The 13507-nt window shown below is 37.4% G+C and overlaps 1 protein-coding gene across 1 annotated transcript in view; it reads left to right on the plus strand.

The window, feature by feature from the left end:
• The window catches only part of TFAP2D (transcription factor AP-2 delta), a 56634-nt gene extending 44460 nt beyond the window's left edge, over positions 1-12174 (plus strand). Inside the window, exon 8 of the mRNA XM_038554299.1 lies at positions 11440-12174. Coding sequence (XP_038410227.1) covers positions 11440-11659 — 220 coding nt within the window. The 3' untranslated portion in view covers positions 11660-12174. The remainder of the gene's footprint in view (positions 1-11439) is intronic.
• Positions 12175-13507: the final 1333 nt, after the last annotated feature.

Raw genomic sequence — 13507 nt, forward strand, 5'->3', positions numbered from 1 at the left:
CTCGATCGTGGGTCTCCAGGATCATGCCCTGGGCTGAAGGCGATGCTAAACCACTGGGCCACTGGGGCTGCCCGAAATTTGGTAATTTTTATTTAAATAATTTCTATCTTTGTCGAGTTATGGGTTAGGGGATGGTCTGGGAGGCGGCACAGGATTGTGGGAAGCACTCAGGATGGGTTCCAGGGACTTGAACTCGGTTCTCCTCTTGTTACCAGCTTATAGTGTGGATTTAGAGGAGACATTTTACCAGTCTGAACTCTGCATGTTCTTCTATAAATTGATACAGTTAAGCTGGATGATCTCCAAGTCTTCTTCTAGACCAATGATATTTTACCCCATTCTCCATTTACTGCTCTATGTTAAATCATTATTTATGCCATGTTTCCATATGATCTCATTTTTTCTCTTTGTTTCAGAAATTAGTTCCTTAAAAAAAAAAAAGTCGACAATTGAATAAAATTCATCTAAAAAAGCTCAAGAGCCCTAGGCTTAGCATTTCCATTCCCTTATTCTACATAGAAAATATATGATAGGGAGAAATGTAAGGAGATGGTTAATTTATTCCTAAAAGCTCTACTCCTATATGCAAAAATAGGGTGCAAATGTCAAAAATGTCTTTACCTTCAAAAACTTGACTTGAATGTGATGGACTTTGGTGTTTCTTAATGCATGTGCAATAATTATATCCTTAACCTCCTTTCCTAATGAGCTGAAGTAAAATGGATCACAAGGACTCAGTTCCCTTTGGAACCTTAGTAAGTGACTAAGAAGAACAGGAGGAATGTGACTTTAGGGTGGTAAATGGGCAACACATATCTCAATCTGGTAGACAGATTCAGGGCAGTCATAAATACAATTCTCCAAAGTGAGCTTTTGGGTTTTGTAGAACTCTAGTCCCATGAGATGCTCCTTGAAAGTGTCTCATGGTCAAGTGTTTGATGGTTTAGGAAACCCTACCTATTATAATCTGTTTGAAGTATGCCAGTTACACATCAGCATATCAAAAGCTCCCAGACCCCTTTTTGAATGGAAGAAATGCTCAGCTCCCTGTTTCCAAAATGTGATCATAAGAACTTTTTTTTTTTTTTCCAGTTACTCTTAACATCCCATGAAACTAAAGTTCTACAGAAGTTCTGGGGGAAATGCTGAAGTTCTTAATTCTCTTTTTCCTGGGAAGGATAGCAGACATGGTAGTTAGGTGTTACTTCTTAGCCCTAAGGGAACATACCCAACTCCCTGGCTGCATTTAAATTGAATAGGTACTGCTTAAAAAATACTGATGTTTTGGAGCATCCCAAACTAATTAAACCAGAATCTCTGGAGTGGGATCCACATATGGTTTTTTTTTTTTTTTTTTTTAATAAGCTCCCCAGGTGACTTCTATATGTATCTGGGATTGAGAACCACGAGCTGAAGGAAGCACAGAACATTTGTGAGTGCTGTCAAGGCCTTGCTAATGAGTAGATTTCAATAATTTCTCACCACCAGAGAACTGTATACCTTAATTATGCACCTTAATTAAACTACATTTTAAAAGTACTTGGGGAAATGGGACAATATAATCTATGTGGAAAATAAGCATGATCAGACAGTTTTTCTTTTCCTCCATATCCACAGCCAGTTAGGCTACAAAGGATAGATACCATCAAGTTTTAGGAAGATAAGCCCCAGCTACTTTCCTCGGGGTGAGGTCTCTGTCCATGGCCTATATTCAGGGTTTGTGCTGCTCCAGAGAGATGAAACACCTTACCCTCATGGCTCTGATAAGAAGTAAGGCTTTACAGAGAAGCCCCACAATCCTTTGCTGGTGTTCTCCAGGGGCCATCTCCCAGCCTCCTGCCCTCACCACTGTTCTCATGAGTGGAAGAAGGCATTTTTCTGGCTGCCACATAAAACCAGAGTGGAGAGTACAGCCTAAGCCTGAGGCTACATTTGGATTTAAGCCTGCAGTAGCTGAATAATCCAGGAGGAAAAGAGAAGGAGGCTTGTCTTGCCTTTAAATCTTGCTGCCTGCATACCTCCTGGAGGCCAAAAAACAGAACTAAGGTTGGTGACAGTTGCATCTGTATGCAATGCTGGAAATCAAAGATCCATGATAGCAAACACCCATTGAAATGATGAAACATAACAAAATAATGAGAAATAACCCAAACTATTTCAACCTTTAGACACACCAAAAGAAGTAGAGGAAGAGATGTTTGCTTGTCAAACATTTTCCAGGTAGAAAGTTGAAATTTGACAAAATGAAATTAGCTCTTACTCTAATTACCTAAATGATAACAGTGAGCTATTTTCTACTGTCTTCTAGTTTGTAGTATAATAGTATCTAATTAAGTCCAGCTTTTTGTATCCCAAAAGAAAGCTAGAAAAATCTATCCATGTTTGTCAGACATACCTGAGTACATCTGGATGTAATTAGATACTATATTTTTAAAAAGTAAAAAATTAAAAATAAATAAAATATATTGAAAAGGAAACAGCAGCCTCATTATTTATTTTTTACTTTTTTTTTTTTTTTTTTTTAAGTAGGTTCCATTGCCAATGTGGGGCATGAATTCACAACCCTGAGATCAAGAGTCCAGTACTCTACCGGCTAGCCAGCCAGGTGCCCCACCTTTTCAATACATTTTAGATCAGTATTTCCTTAGTATTTGGGAAGGATTACTGGATCCTAGGCCCAACTCTTGCCAAGATAGGAAGAATTCAGGGGAAGATTCCATAGGAATTTGCTTTAGGCTGTGTTTTAGAAAATAGTTTTAGTGTTTTAAATTAGTTTGAACAAATCAATTAAAAGTAATGATAAAGCATTTCTGAAGGACAGCTAGAGCAATACAGAAACAGTTTTGTAACATTTCAGTAGCATACAACAAAGCTAGTGAAGTATAAACCATATTTACTTAGATTAAGGAAAGTAAAATAGCTCTTGTTCCTTAGGTAGTTGTTTATTCAGAATTATCTATTAATTTATATTTCAAGTAAGCACTGAAGCTTTGGAGATTTTCACAATAAACATATGAGGCCTTAGCTACAAGCAAAAAATTCACTTAATGAGAGATCATAAGGTATGAAGAGAAATTTGTAAAATTTCTATTACATGGAAGTTTCCTGATCAATTCTCATCACCCATGGCAAGTAGTTTATAAATATAAACACTGAGTTAAAGATGGATTGTTCCTAACATTTTATTAGAAAAACCACACAGGAAAAGGAGAGAGGATTATAATTTATCTTCTTTCTCAAATAACAATTTCTTCTTTTCCATTTTCTATTATTACCTCTGTCATTTCTGTATCCATTTCTTCATTTTTAACCCTACTGTTAGGGAATGCAGTTTAAACCATTGCAATATATATTGCCTTAAAAAGTTAAAGTCTGGGGTTCCCTGGGTGGCTTAGTGGTTTAGCACCTGCCTTCAGCCCAGGGTGTGATCCTGGAGTCCCGGGATCGAGTCCCACATCAGACTCCCTGCATGGAGCCTGCTTCTCTCCCTGCCTATGTCTCTGTCTCTGTCTCTCTCTCTTGCTCTTTCTCTGTCTCTCATGAATAAATAAATTAAATATTTTTTTAAAAAAATGAAAGTCTAGGGTTCCTAGTTGGCTCTATCAGTTGAGTGTATGCCCTCAGCTCAGGTCATGATCCCAGAGTCCTGGGATCCGGCCCTTCATGGGGATCTCTGCTCAGTGGGGAGCCTGCTTCTCCCTCTTCCTCTCCCTCCCCCTGCTACTGTACACACTCACTTGCTCTATCACTCAATCTCAAGTAAATTAATAAAACCTTAAAAAAAAAGTTAAAGGGTACAATTAGTAGAACTTATCCAGGTCAAGCCCATTGTTCAAGGAGAGATAAGAATGCCACTTTATGTTTTCATTTTAATTTATTTATTTATTTATTTATTTATTTATTTATTTATTTATTTATTTAAAGTAAGCTTCCTGCCCTGAGTGGAGCCCAACATGGGGCTTGAACTCATGACCCTGAGATCATGACCTCAGCTGAGATAAAAAGTCAGATGCATAAGTGGCTGAGCCACTCAGGTGCCCCCAGAATGCCACCTTATAAAAAGACAAAAAAATAGTGTAAGTCCATAAGTACACATGCACATACAGGCATACTCTCTCCCTAAAAAGGGTGGTTCTGCACTGAGCTATCCCTCCAATTGCTGAAATGAGAACATACCCCGACACTTAGGGAGAAAGTCAACAGTAGGACTTTATCTTTTGGATCCAAGCATAGTTACGGTCTTCCTGAGCTAAGCCAATTTGAAAAGATGGTTTATGTTGCAGAAAGATGCTCTTGAGAATGTTAATTGGGGGAATCTAGCAGAATAGGAGTTTTTAAAACCATGAATAAAATTAAAACAATGACTATTAAATAGAAGTTGCATTTACTCTGACATCAGGTGCCATCAACTATAGCAGTCTGGATTTTCCCAGCGGGTAATTGTGTTGCTCACAGTCAGTTGTCAGAACCTTCCTGCTCCTCAGTGTGAAATTAGTAATAGGAAAATGAAACCAATGAGCTGGAATCTAGTTAGAAAAGAGAGAGAGAGGGAGAGAAAATAGTTGAAGGTAAGTATAGCTTATAAGCCTGACTAGCTGTGATCCAAACATCAAATTTTGACGTGTGAGTTTTTTGTTTTTTGTTTTTTTGGTTTTGTTTTGGTTTTGGTTTTGTTTAAGCTTAGATTGACTGATTTGCTGAGCCTTTCCCTAAGAACTAACTGCTCTTGGGTCAGATTTCTCTGACAGCATACAGCAAGTGGATATGTTTTCCTTAATCTCCTAAATTTCACACCATTCATTTTGGCCCACCACCAATGCTTTTTACCACATTAAGGTATTTTGAAATTTTGGTTCCATTATCCCATGCAGGAATTTCCCTCTCTATTTTAATACCAGCACTTAAATCTAGGATGCCTTCAATCACATTGTCAATTAACATGGCAAGCAGAGTGAGATGAATGGGAGAGTCTTGTAGCTCTCCACTGGAAACACCCTTCAAGGTTGACAGTTCTCTAGGTCTACATGTTGCACATCATTGTCCAACCAGCTGTGAGTCTACCTGAGATGGCCCTCCTCTAGCTCACTTGTCCCCTCAATTTATCATATGATATTTGGGGAGATTTTGTTAGATGCATTGCTAAAATCCTATAGTAAAGTGCATTGTTAGTCCTTTAATAATACTTCTTTTTTTAAAGATTTTATTTATTTATTCATGGGAGACACAGAGAGGCAGAGACATAGGCAAAGGCATAAGCAGCCTTCCCTTGGGGAGCCCGATATGGGACTCGATCCCAGCACCCCAGGATCACAACCTGAGCCAAAGGCAGATGCTCAACCACTGAGCCACCCAGGTGCCTCTAGTAACACTTCTATTAAAAAAAAAAAAAATACAATTACTGGAGTGCCTGGCTGGCTCAGTCAGTAGAACATGCAACTCTTGATTTCAGGGTTGTGAGTTGGAGCCCCACGTTGGGTATAGAGATTAGTTAAAAATTTAAAAAAATCTTTTAAAAATGCAGCTACTTTATTGGGCTCCTTACTGAACCCATGTAGCCCTTTCATGTTCACTTCCCTTTTTAAAATGTTAACACTTCAGAATTATAAGCCTCCATTATATGAATAAATGTTGATAAATCCATTCAATGGAATACTTTACCAGCAATAAAAAATAATCTATTGATAAATACCACAACATGGAATAAATTTCAAAATTATTAGGCCTAGTTATAACAGTGCGTTGACTTTATTATTCAGTTTATATGACAGTTGAGAAAAAGCAATAAAGGGATAAAAATTAGAGCACTGATTGCCAGGAGCCAGAGGAGAAGCGGGTTTGCTGACAAGGAACATGAGAAAATATTTTGGATAATTGTAGTGGTTGCACAACTTCATGGCTTGTCAAAATTCAACAATCTATATTCCTAAAAAGGATAAATCTTACACTATGTAAACTTACACTTGTACCTGATTTTTAAAATGTCCCATTTCAGGGGCACCTGGGTGGCACAGTCAGTTAAGCATGCCACTCTTGGTTTCTGCTTGGAGTCGTGATCTCAGGATTGTGTGACAGAGCGCAGCTCTGAGTTTAGCAGTCTTCTGGAGATTTTCTCTCTCTCTGTCTCCCTACCCCTCTGTCCCTCCCTAATCTCTTTCTCTCTCTAAAAATAAATAATTTTTTTAACGTCCCATTACAAGAAACTTGTTAAGAGATGAATTAAATATAATTTAATAAACTAGAATTCCTAAAATCTGTCTCTACCATCCTTCCCCCACTCTGCTTTGATTATTAAGGCAAGTTACTCTGTTCTCTTTCATACCTCTCCTCCCATCTTCCAGAATTTTCAAAGATTACCTAATAACTCCAGTGTCTCAGAAACACATGCCTGTTTTCTTGATCCTGAAATAGGAGTTTCCTATATTTAAAAAAAGTCTCAACTCTATTCATTATATCATTGCTAGTTTTAAACATTAAACACTTTGAAAAGAAAGCAAAGCATCTTAATTACCATTTAATCTTTCATATGCTAACGTAGCACCATCTCCCCTCCAAACCTTGGGCCCTTTTCTGTAGTATTTCTCTTCCCCATTCTTGGAACCTAACTTCACACTGAATCCTACTACCCTGGGCTTCAAAGACTCCCAAATTAAGCCAGGGAAACTTTAGCCTTTTGTTAAGTCAATCATTCCAGACACTGAGATATCCCCCTAAACACACACACACACATTTTCCCCTGAGGCTCCTGCCTCAGTAGGTCACCAATTCCTTTTTTTTTTTTAATTTTTTTATTATTTATTTATGATAGTCACAGAGAGAGAGAGAGAGAGAGAGAGAGAGAGAGGCAGAGACATAGGCAGAGGGAGAAGCAGGCTCCATGTCCCGGGAGCCCGACGTGGGATTTGATCCCGGGTCTCCAGGATCGCGCCCTGGGCCAAAGGCAGGCGCTAAACCACTGCGCCACCCAGGGATCCCAAGTCACCAATTCCTAAGTGCTGGCTGTTGACAAATGTAAGGAAGAGTGTAGGTTGATGGTAGTACTGTTCCCAACTCATTTCTGTTTTTGTTGTTGCTGTTTGTTTGTGGTTTGTTTTTAACAACTCTTTGTATTTTTTTTAAATGAGACTATAACTTTAGATTACCAATTTACAGTAAGAGCTCAAACTGTAAAGTTTTAGAGATATATTTAGTATCCTATTTGCCACTATCTTAAGATCTAGCATACTTTGATTATCACTTGGGCCGTGAGACCATCTATAAGACTCCTAGTCTTCTTCCTTCCTTTGGTGAGTGAGATCTTACCCTCATCTGTCTTTGTCTTCCCATGGTCTTTTCAGGCTCCAGTTTTATATTTGGGGAAGGAGGAGAAATATTACTCCTTTCTCCTAAAAATTCTATTTAAGTTCTCTCATCACTTTGGCAAGCTTCTATCCTTTGGCAGGAACACATCTTTTTCAATGTATTAATCAAGGGACCAGGAAACTAACATTTTTTTTTTTTTTCAGTATCATCCAAGGAGCTTTGATGGGTCAGTGGACTTTAGATCAGCTGAAATGTAGAGGGAGGACAAACAGAGGTGCCCAAGTGGGAATGACCATCACAGGTTTGGGGGTAGAGAAGAGAGAAGCCTGAGATAAGCCTTTCAACAATAAGGAAGTAGAACACGTGATTTCAAAGGGGGGGAGGATGGAGGCCTGAGAAATGAAATATGATATGAAATCTGATACAGCATTTATATCAGCTACCAACTTCAGCAACAATTTTTAAAATCTGGCATGAAGATGACACATTGAGCACAAAGCTAGTTGTCTTTTACTTGTCTTGTTCATGAGGATAAACTTTTAGATGAGTCTGAATTTAGAGGAACTTCTAAATTTTGACTACCTGCTTCAAACTGCCATGGCTATTATTTAACCCAGGTAATATTTGCTTGTGAAATGCCCTGTCCTATTAATCTGATGAAAATATATGCAAATGCCAAGTATAACATCAGTATTAAGTCTGTGTCTGAAATATAATATTTTCTAAAGACAAAAATTGATCTCCGTTACCAAAGATTTTAGAGATTTGACTAACAGATGACCTCAGTTTATTTTCTATCTGGGACTGAAAGTTGGCCTTATCATTTCTGGGTTGGTTTTTTTTTTTTTTTTCTATAGATTGTTATTCCTTTTCTCCTTTTTGTATGTCACTATGAATGAAATATACACCTATTTTTCTGGAGTGGTTGGGGTTAATAGAATAGCATAATGTTTCCAGAAATTCCTTTAAATCCTGTGATTTCACACTATTTTTCTGTGTGATTCTAATACAATTTTAGATTACTTTAATTATTTGGATTAATAAACCTCACTGGAAACTGCTAGAACAGAACCTATCTTTTGATTATCATCCTATATAGTGTACCATGTATGTTTTTTGATATGCAGGTACTATTAAATGAAGGAAACTAATACAATCTGTGTAAGGTTTTCCATGTTGAAGGATAACATTTCAAGCAGTTACTTCCTTTTTTTAAGTTTTGTTAATTTTTATTGAGGTATAATTAACACATAATGTTATGTTAGTTTCGGGTATACAACATAAGCAGTTACTTTTTTCATTTGAAGATTCCATCATCAATTTTAAATTTCTGTGTTGAGCTCAGGGTCTTGAAATTTCCATAACCTTCTCTCCATGTCCTGGGTTTAAAGAAGAGCATTAGTGCCTGTTGTTTAAAGGTTGGGGTTGGAAAGAACTTGCAGGTGTCCCAAGTCAGAACATTGTCATCTTACAAAGCCAAATAACTTCTTCTGGGTCACAAAGTGCCTCAAGTCAGAGCCAGTGTGAACACCTGGATCTCAGTGCAGGGCAAAGATGACAATGCATCCTGCTGACGATCAGTGCATATTAGAGAAGCAAGAAGGGACATGAGCCAAGAAAGGAGCCCAGCTTAAGAATCTTTCATTATGGTGACAATTCTTCTCCACATGGAGAATTAAGGTATTTCTATAGGCCTACCCACGTGATACTTGATTCTTAAAAACCCAACCTTAAAAAATATATACATACATACCCCAATCTTAGAAAAGTGAGTAAGAAGAATTCTCCTCTTCCAGGCCTACATGCCTACAGAACAAAATTTGAGAAACTAAGCTAAAACTGCCAACAGACTGTGACTTCTAAAAAAAAGAAAAAAAAAAAAGAAAGAAAAACATGTCCACATCCTAAGAACATAAGTGCAGAGGCAATACAGAATATTAGGTTTCTTGGGCAAATTACTTAACTTCTCCGAGCATTAGTTTCTTCATGTGTAAAAATGAAAATAACAGTACCTAATTTTTAGTGTTGTTTCCAGGATTATATAGGGTGATACAGAATAAAGCATGGAGAACAGGGCCTGGTATATGTTCAGAACTCAAATATTGGCTTTATTAACTTTAATATTTAACCTAGTGAAACTAAATTCTGCATATTCTGTCATAGATAAAGAGGGTGTCACCACCAAGAGGACATGGCACTATAGAGGAAAATAAAATTCATCCGGTGGTAAAAAGGAGTTCAAAACAGGAATAAAGCATAAGCAGAGAGGCAGTTTGTAACCAGAGCCAAGCATTTAGACATTAATGAATGGCTTCAGTCAGTTGTTTTTTGGATGCAGCCATGATTAATTCTTCCACCACTCCAGTCAATTCCATTTGTTGTCCAGGTTCCCTGTTAGATCTTAAAGCATATGGATTGATTTGCTTCTAGTTATCTCATTGAGGAATGGAGCTTAGGTGAGTGTTCCTGCTCAACAATGCAAGATACTGTAGCAAGGATATGCAGATGCTTGAACTATGTTGTCTTATATTTCAAATCTTTGGTGTGCATCGTTGTCTAAGCACTGACCACTCTTATTTTCCAAATTATTGAAGACTGAAGATTTTTTCCTTTTTAATAAATGTAGATTATGACCTAGGCACAGGGCAGGCTTTGTAAAATGTTCAGATGAAAGATGCTATCATAAAAAAAAGATGCTATCAACCATGGAGTTTAATGTGAGACACACAGAAAATTTTACTCTTACCCATGAATGTCCCGTAGCCAACAATATCTACCATTTATTGAACACTTGCTATATAGGTCTGGCACTTCTTGAGCCCTTGTATGGACTAATATAAGCAATTCCGTTTTATAAATCCTATTATTATCACCAGCACGGCATATTAGCAGGCTGTCTTGGACCCTAAAACCCTCCTTTTGCATTGTTATAAAATCTCATTGTTTTTGCTCCTAAAGATTACACATACCTTAAGAGGGGTAACTAGCTAGGTAATGTATTACGGAGGATGATATTTGTCTTATTTAAAAACCGCTAATGTCATAACAACATTACTAGGAATTCTGAGCAGTTACTAGCTTTCTTAATTGAATGTATAATATGTGTATACTCCATTGCATATAACATATGCATAATACATACCAAGCGTATCTTCCTATGTTATTACAAGATGTTAATTATGGGAGCAACCCGGCAGAGTCTCACTTCAGAAACAGTTGACCAAATGAACAAGCTAGGTGGGTTCCATTCATAAGAGTCAATTTATAATTACATTATTTTTCAGCTTAGAGATGATATTTGTCATGATTAGAGGGCTTACAGATGCTGAAGTTGCCAACAACATTCCTTATATTTTCTCATTATTTATGATTATTAATTAGCTAGCTCCTAAAACCCAAACATAGAGTGGCTTACATAAGGTAGAATTTTATTTTTCTCTCATTTAGGACATTCAAGGTGAGTTGGTTACTTCCATTTTGTTCTGCCCCCACCACCAAGGTGGTTATTTTCATCTGCAGAGCTGCCTGCTATGCTGGGAGAAAACAAAGAGCAGTCAACTTCCTTTGAAGCAGATGGAATCACATACAACACTTCCCCTCATGTTCTGTTGTGGGAAGGTTGGTCCCATGTACAAACCTAACTACAAGGAAAGCTTAAAAATGTAGTCTCCAGCTAGGTCACTGAGTAGCCAAATCAAAGTTTGTTACCATGAAGGAGAGAAGAATGAAGTCAGAGGAACAGCTAGCCATCAAGCACACCCATTTTTTATTTCTTCTTATGTGTTCAATGCTCATACATGCATATATGCCATTCTTAAAAATGAGATGATTCCCACACACAGAATGTTGTCTTTTTGGCTTTCTTAATGAGATAGAGAATGAGGGCCAAAATCATGTATTAAACAATGAGACTTGCTGATCACTAGTGTATAAAAAGTCTATCAATGACAAATCTAAATGCGTCCTGAATTTCTTATCATCAAAAGCAATACGTTGACTTGTGTTCTTTCTTCCATAATGCTTGACACTCTTTAGGAATACAATAAATGCCTGTTTAATTGAATGTTCTGGATCAAATGGTTGTTCTGTATCATACTGTAAGTTGTTCATTTCTTTTTCCCTACCACTTCTCATTTCCAGTTTGATCACTCATGGCTTTGGGACTCCAGCAATATGTGCAGCCCTAAGCACTTTCCAAACAGTCCTCAGTGAAATGCTGAACTACTTGGAAAAACACACTACCCACAAAAATGGTGGAGCGGCGGATTCTGGCCAAGGACATGCCAACTCGGAGAAAGCCCCCCTGCGGAAAACTTCAGAGGCTGCCGTGAAAGAGGGCAAAACAGAAAAGACAGACTAGCTACATCAAACAGAATCTATTTCTAGAGAGTCTTGCTGCTGATATTTTTTCTAATATATATATCATTGAGGGTGATTAATCTTCAGTGGACCAAATCTCTACCCTCCCCCAACCCTCCATAAAAAAACAAAAATGGAAATGAAAAATGAAACAAAAAGGACAAAACCCCAAAAAAAAGAAAAAAAAGGAAAACAGCAGTGTAACTGTGTGATGAAATTGTCACTTTTTAATTTTATGTTATGATAAACTCTTTTTGTGCACGTAATTTATTGTTCCGGATTATATACATCACAGTTTTTAAGCACTTCTGGACTCTGGAGAGGCAGCACATGCTTTTTCACATCTAACTGATGCACTTTCTTATCCAGCTATGTAGTTAGGGATTAGAAAGCATGACCAACTGGAATCTACCACCAGTGCTTACAGCTCCAGTCTTTCTTCACTTAATTCCCTGGTAACATTAACTAGACCAGTCTGGCAATTAATCCATTAATAAATGCTTTGGGAACTGAAAAGGGCAGTCACGAATCTTTGTCCTGGGAAGTGACAGGAATTCTAAAATTTTGGTCACCCTTAGCCCACTTAACTACCAGTGCCTTCGTGGTATTTAAAAATTCCAGAAAACTCTGCCCTCTTTATGTATGACCATTTCCTCCCCACCATAGAACCTCACCTTGCCCATAACTAAGAAGAGATAGCATAATATTGAAGAGATAAGAGATGAACTCTTCAATTCATTTTCTTCACATCCCCAACCTAACAGTTCAAGGAAACAGACTTGCACTTAGTAGTTTGGGGCAGGATGGATACAGGAAAGGGTAGCTTTGCTACTCTTGGGCTCCTGAAGGAAAGCAGTGTTGTTGTGTTGCCTGGAAAAGCATGGAAATAGGAACAGTGATGTTTCCAGGAGTCCTTGCCCCTCAGAAACAGGAGAGGAGCCCAGGGGACTAGCGGAGGCCCCTTGAAGCGCTGGTGGCCAATGATTGTGTGGTTAAAATAAAAGCCGTTCTTTTTCTATCTTTGTGCTTCTTCTACATGCCGGATGGCTATGTTCTAAACCTTTAGAGGCACAGAAGCATTCAGGTCTGTGTTCAATAAAGAAGACAAAACCAGAATGATCAGAGAAGACTTTTGCTTTTAAGATCCTTCCTTTTTTAGAGCTTGTTCTTATACCTTCATTGTCCTTTAGTTAAGACACTGAAAACAAAAGGTTCCTGGCTACAAAGGCCAGGGGCTAATTGAATGAAAGTTTGGTCCATTTAAACCTGAATGTGTTAAGAAACCTGACTGGTACCATCGTACTGTCCTTTCTATTGTTAACAATTTTCAAACTTCTAGGCAAATTAAGATGTAGGTCATCGTCTATGAAAAATATTATTTTAATAAATATGGACTCCTGATATGAGTTTAGCATGAAAATATTGTCCTCTTACTAACACATTTCAGTTACTTTCAGAAAGTCTCTGCCATATTATAATCCCCTGGGGAATATTAGTATTATTTTTAATTGAGAGGAAATTACTCAAGATTTTTCATGGAGAGAGCACACAAAATATTTTTACCTAACAATAATTCTTAAAATCATTTGATCTTTATCTTCAATCTTGTACAGAAAAGAACCATAATCAATGAAACTCTAAATTTTCTATACTAAATTCAACTAAGAGAAGACACTACTAAGGAATTCTATGATAAAGGAGTTTTATAGTTACACTGTAGAAGAGCTTAAAATAAATGTAAAAGTAATTAATTGTGATTTCATGTGTTTATATAGTTCCACTTTTTTTTATTTCATGGATTAAACACTTTTTTTGAAATAAGATAGAATAAAGCAGGGATTCTGCTGCA

This window comes from Canis lupus, chromosome 12 (assembly GCF_011100685.1).
Source record: "Canis lupus familiaris isolate Mischka breed German Shepherd chromosome 12, alternate assembly UU_Cfam_GSD_1.0, whole genome shotgun sequence".
Lineage (NCBI taxonomy): Eukaryota > Metazoa > Chordata > Mammalia > Carnivora > Canidae > Canis > Canis lupus.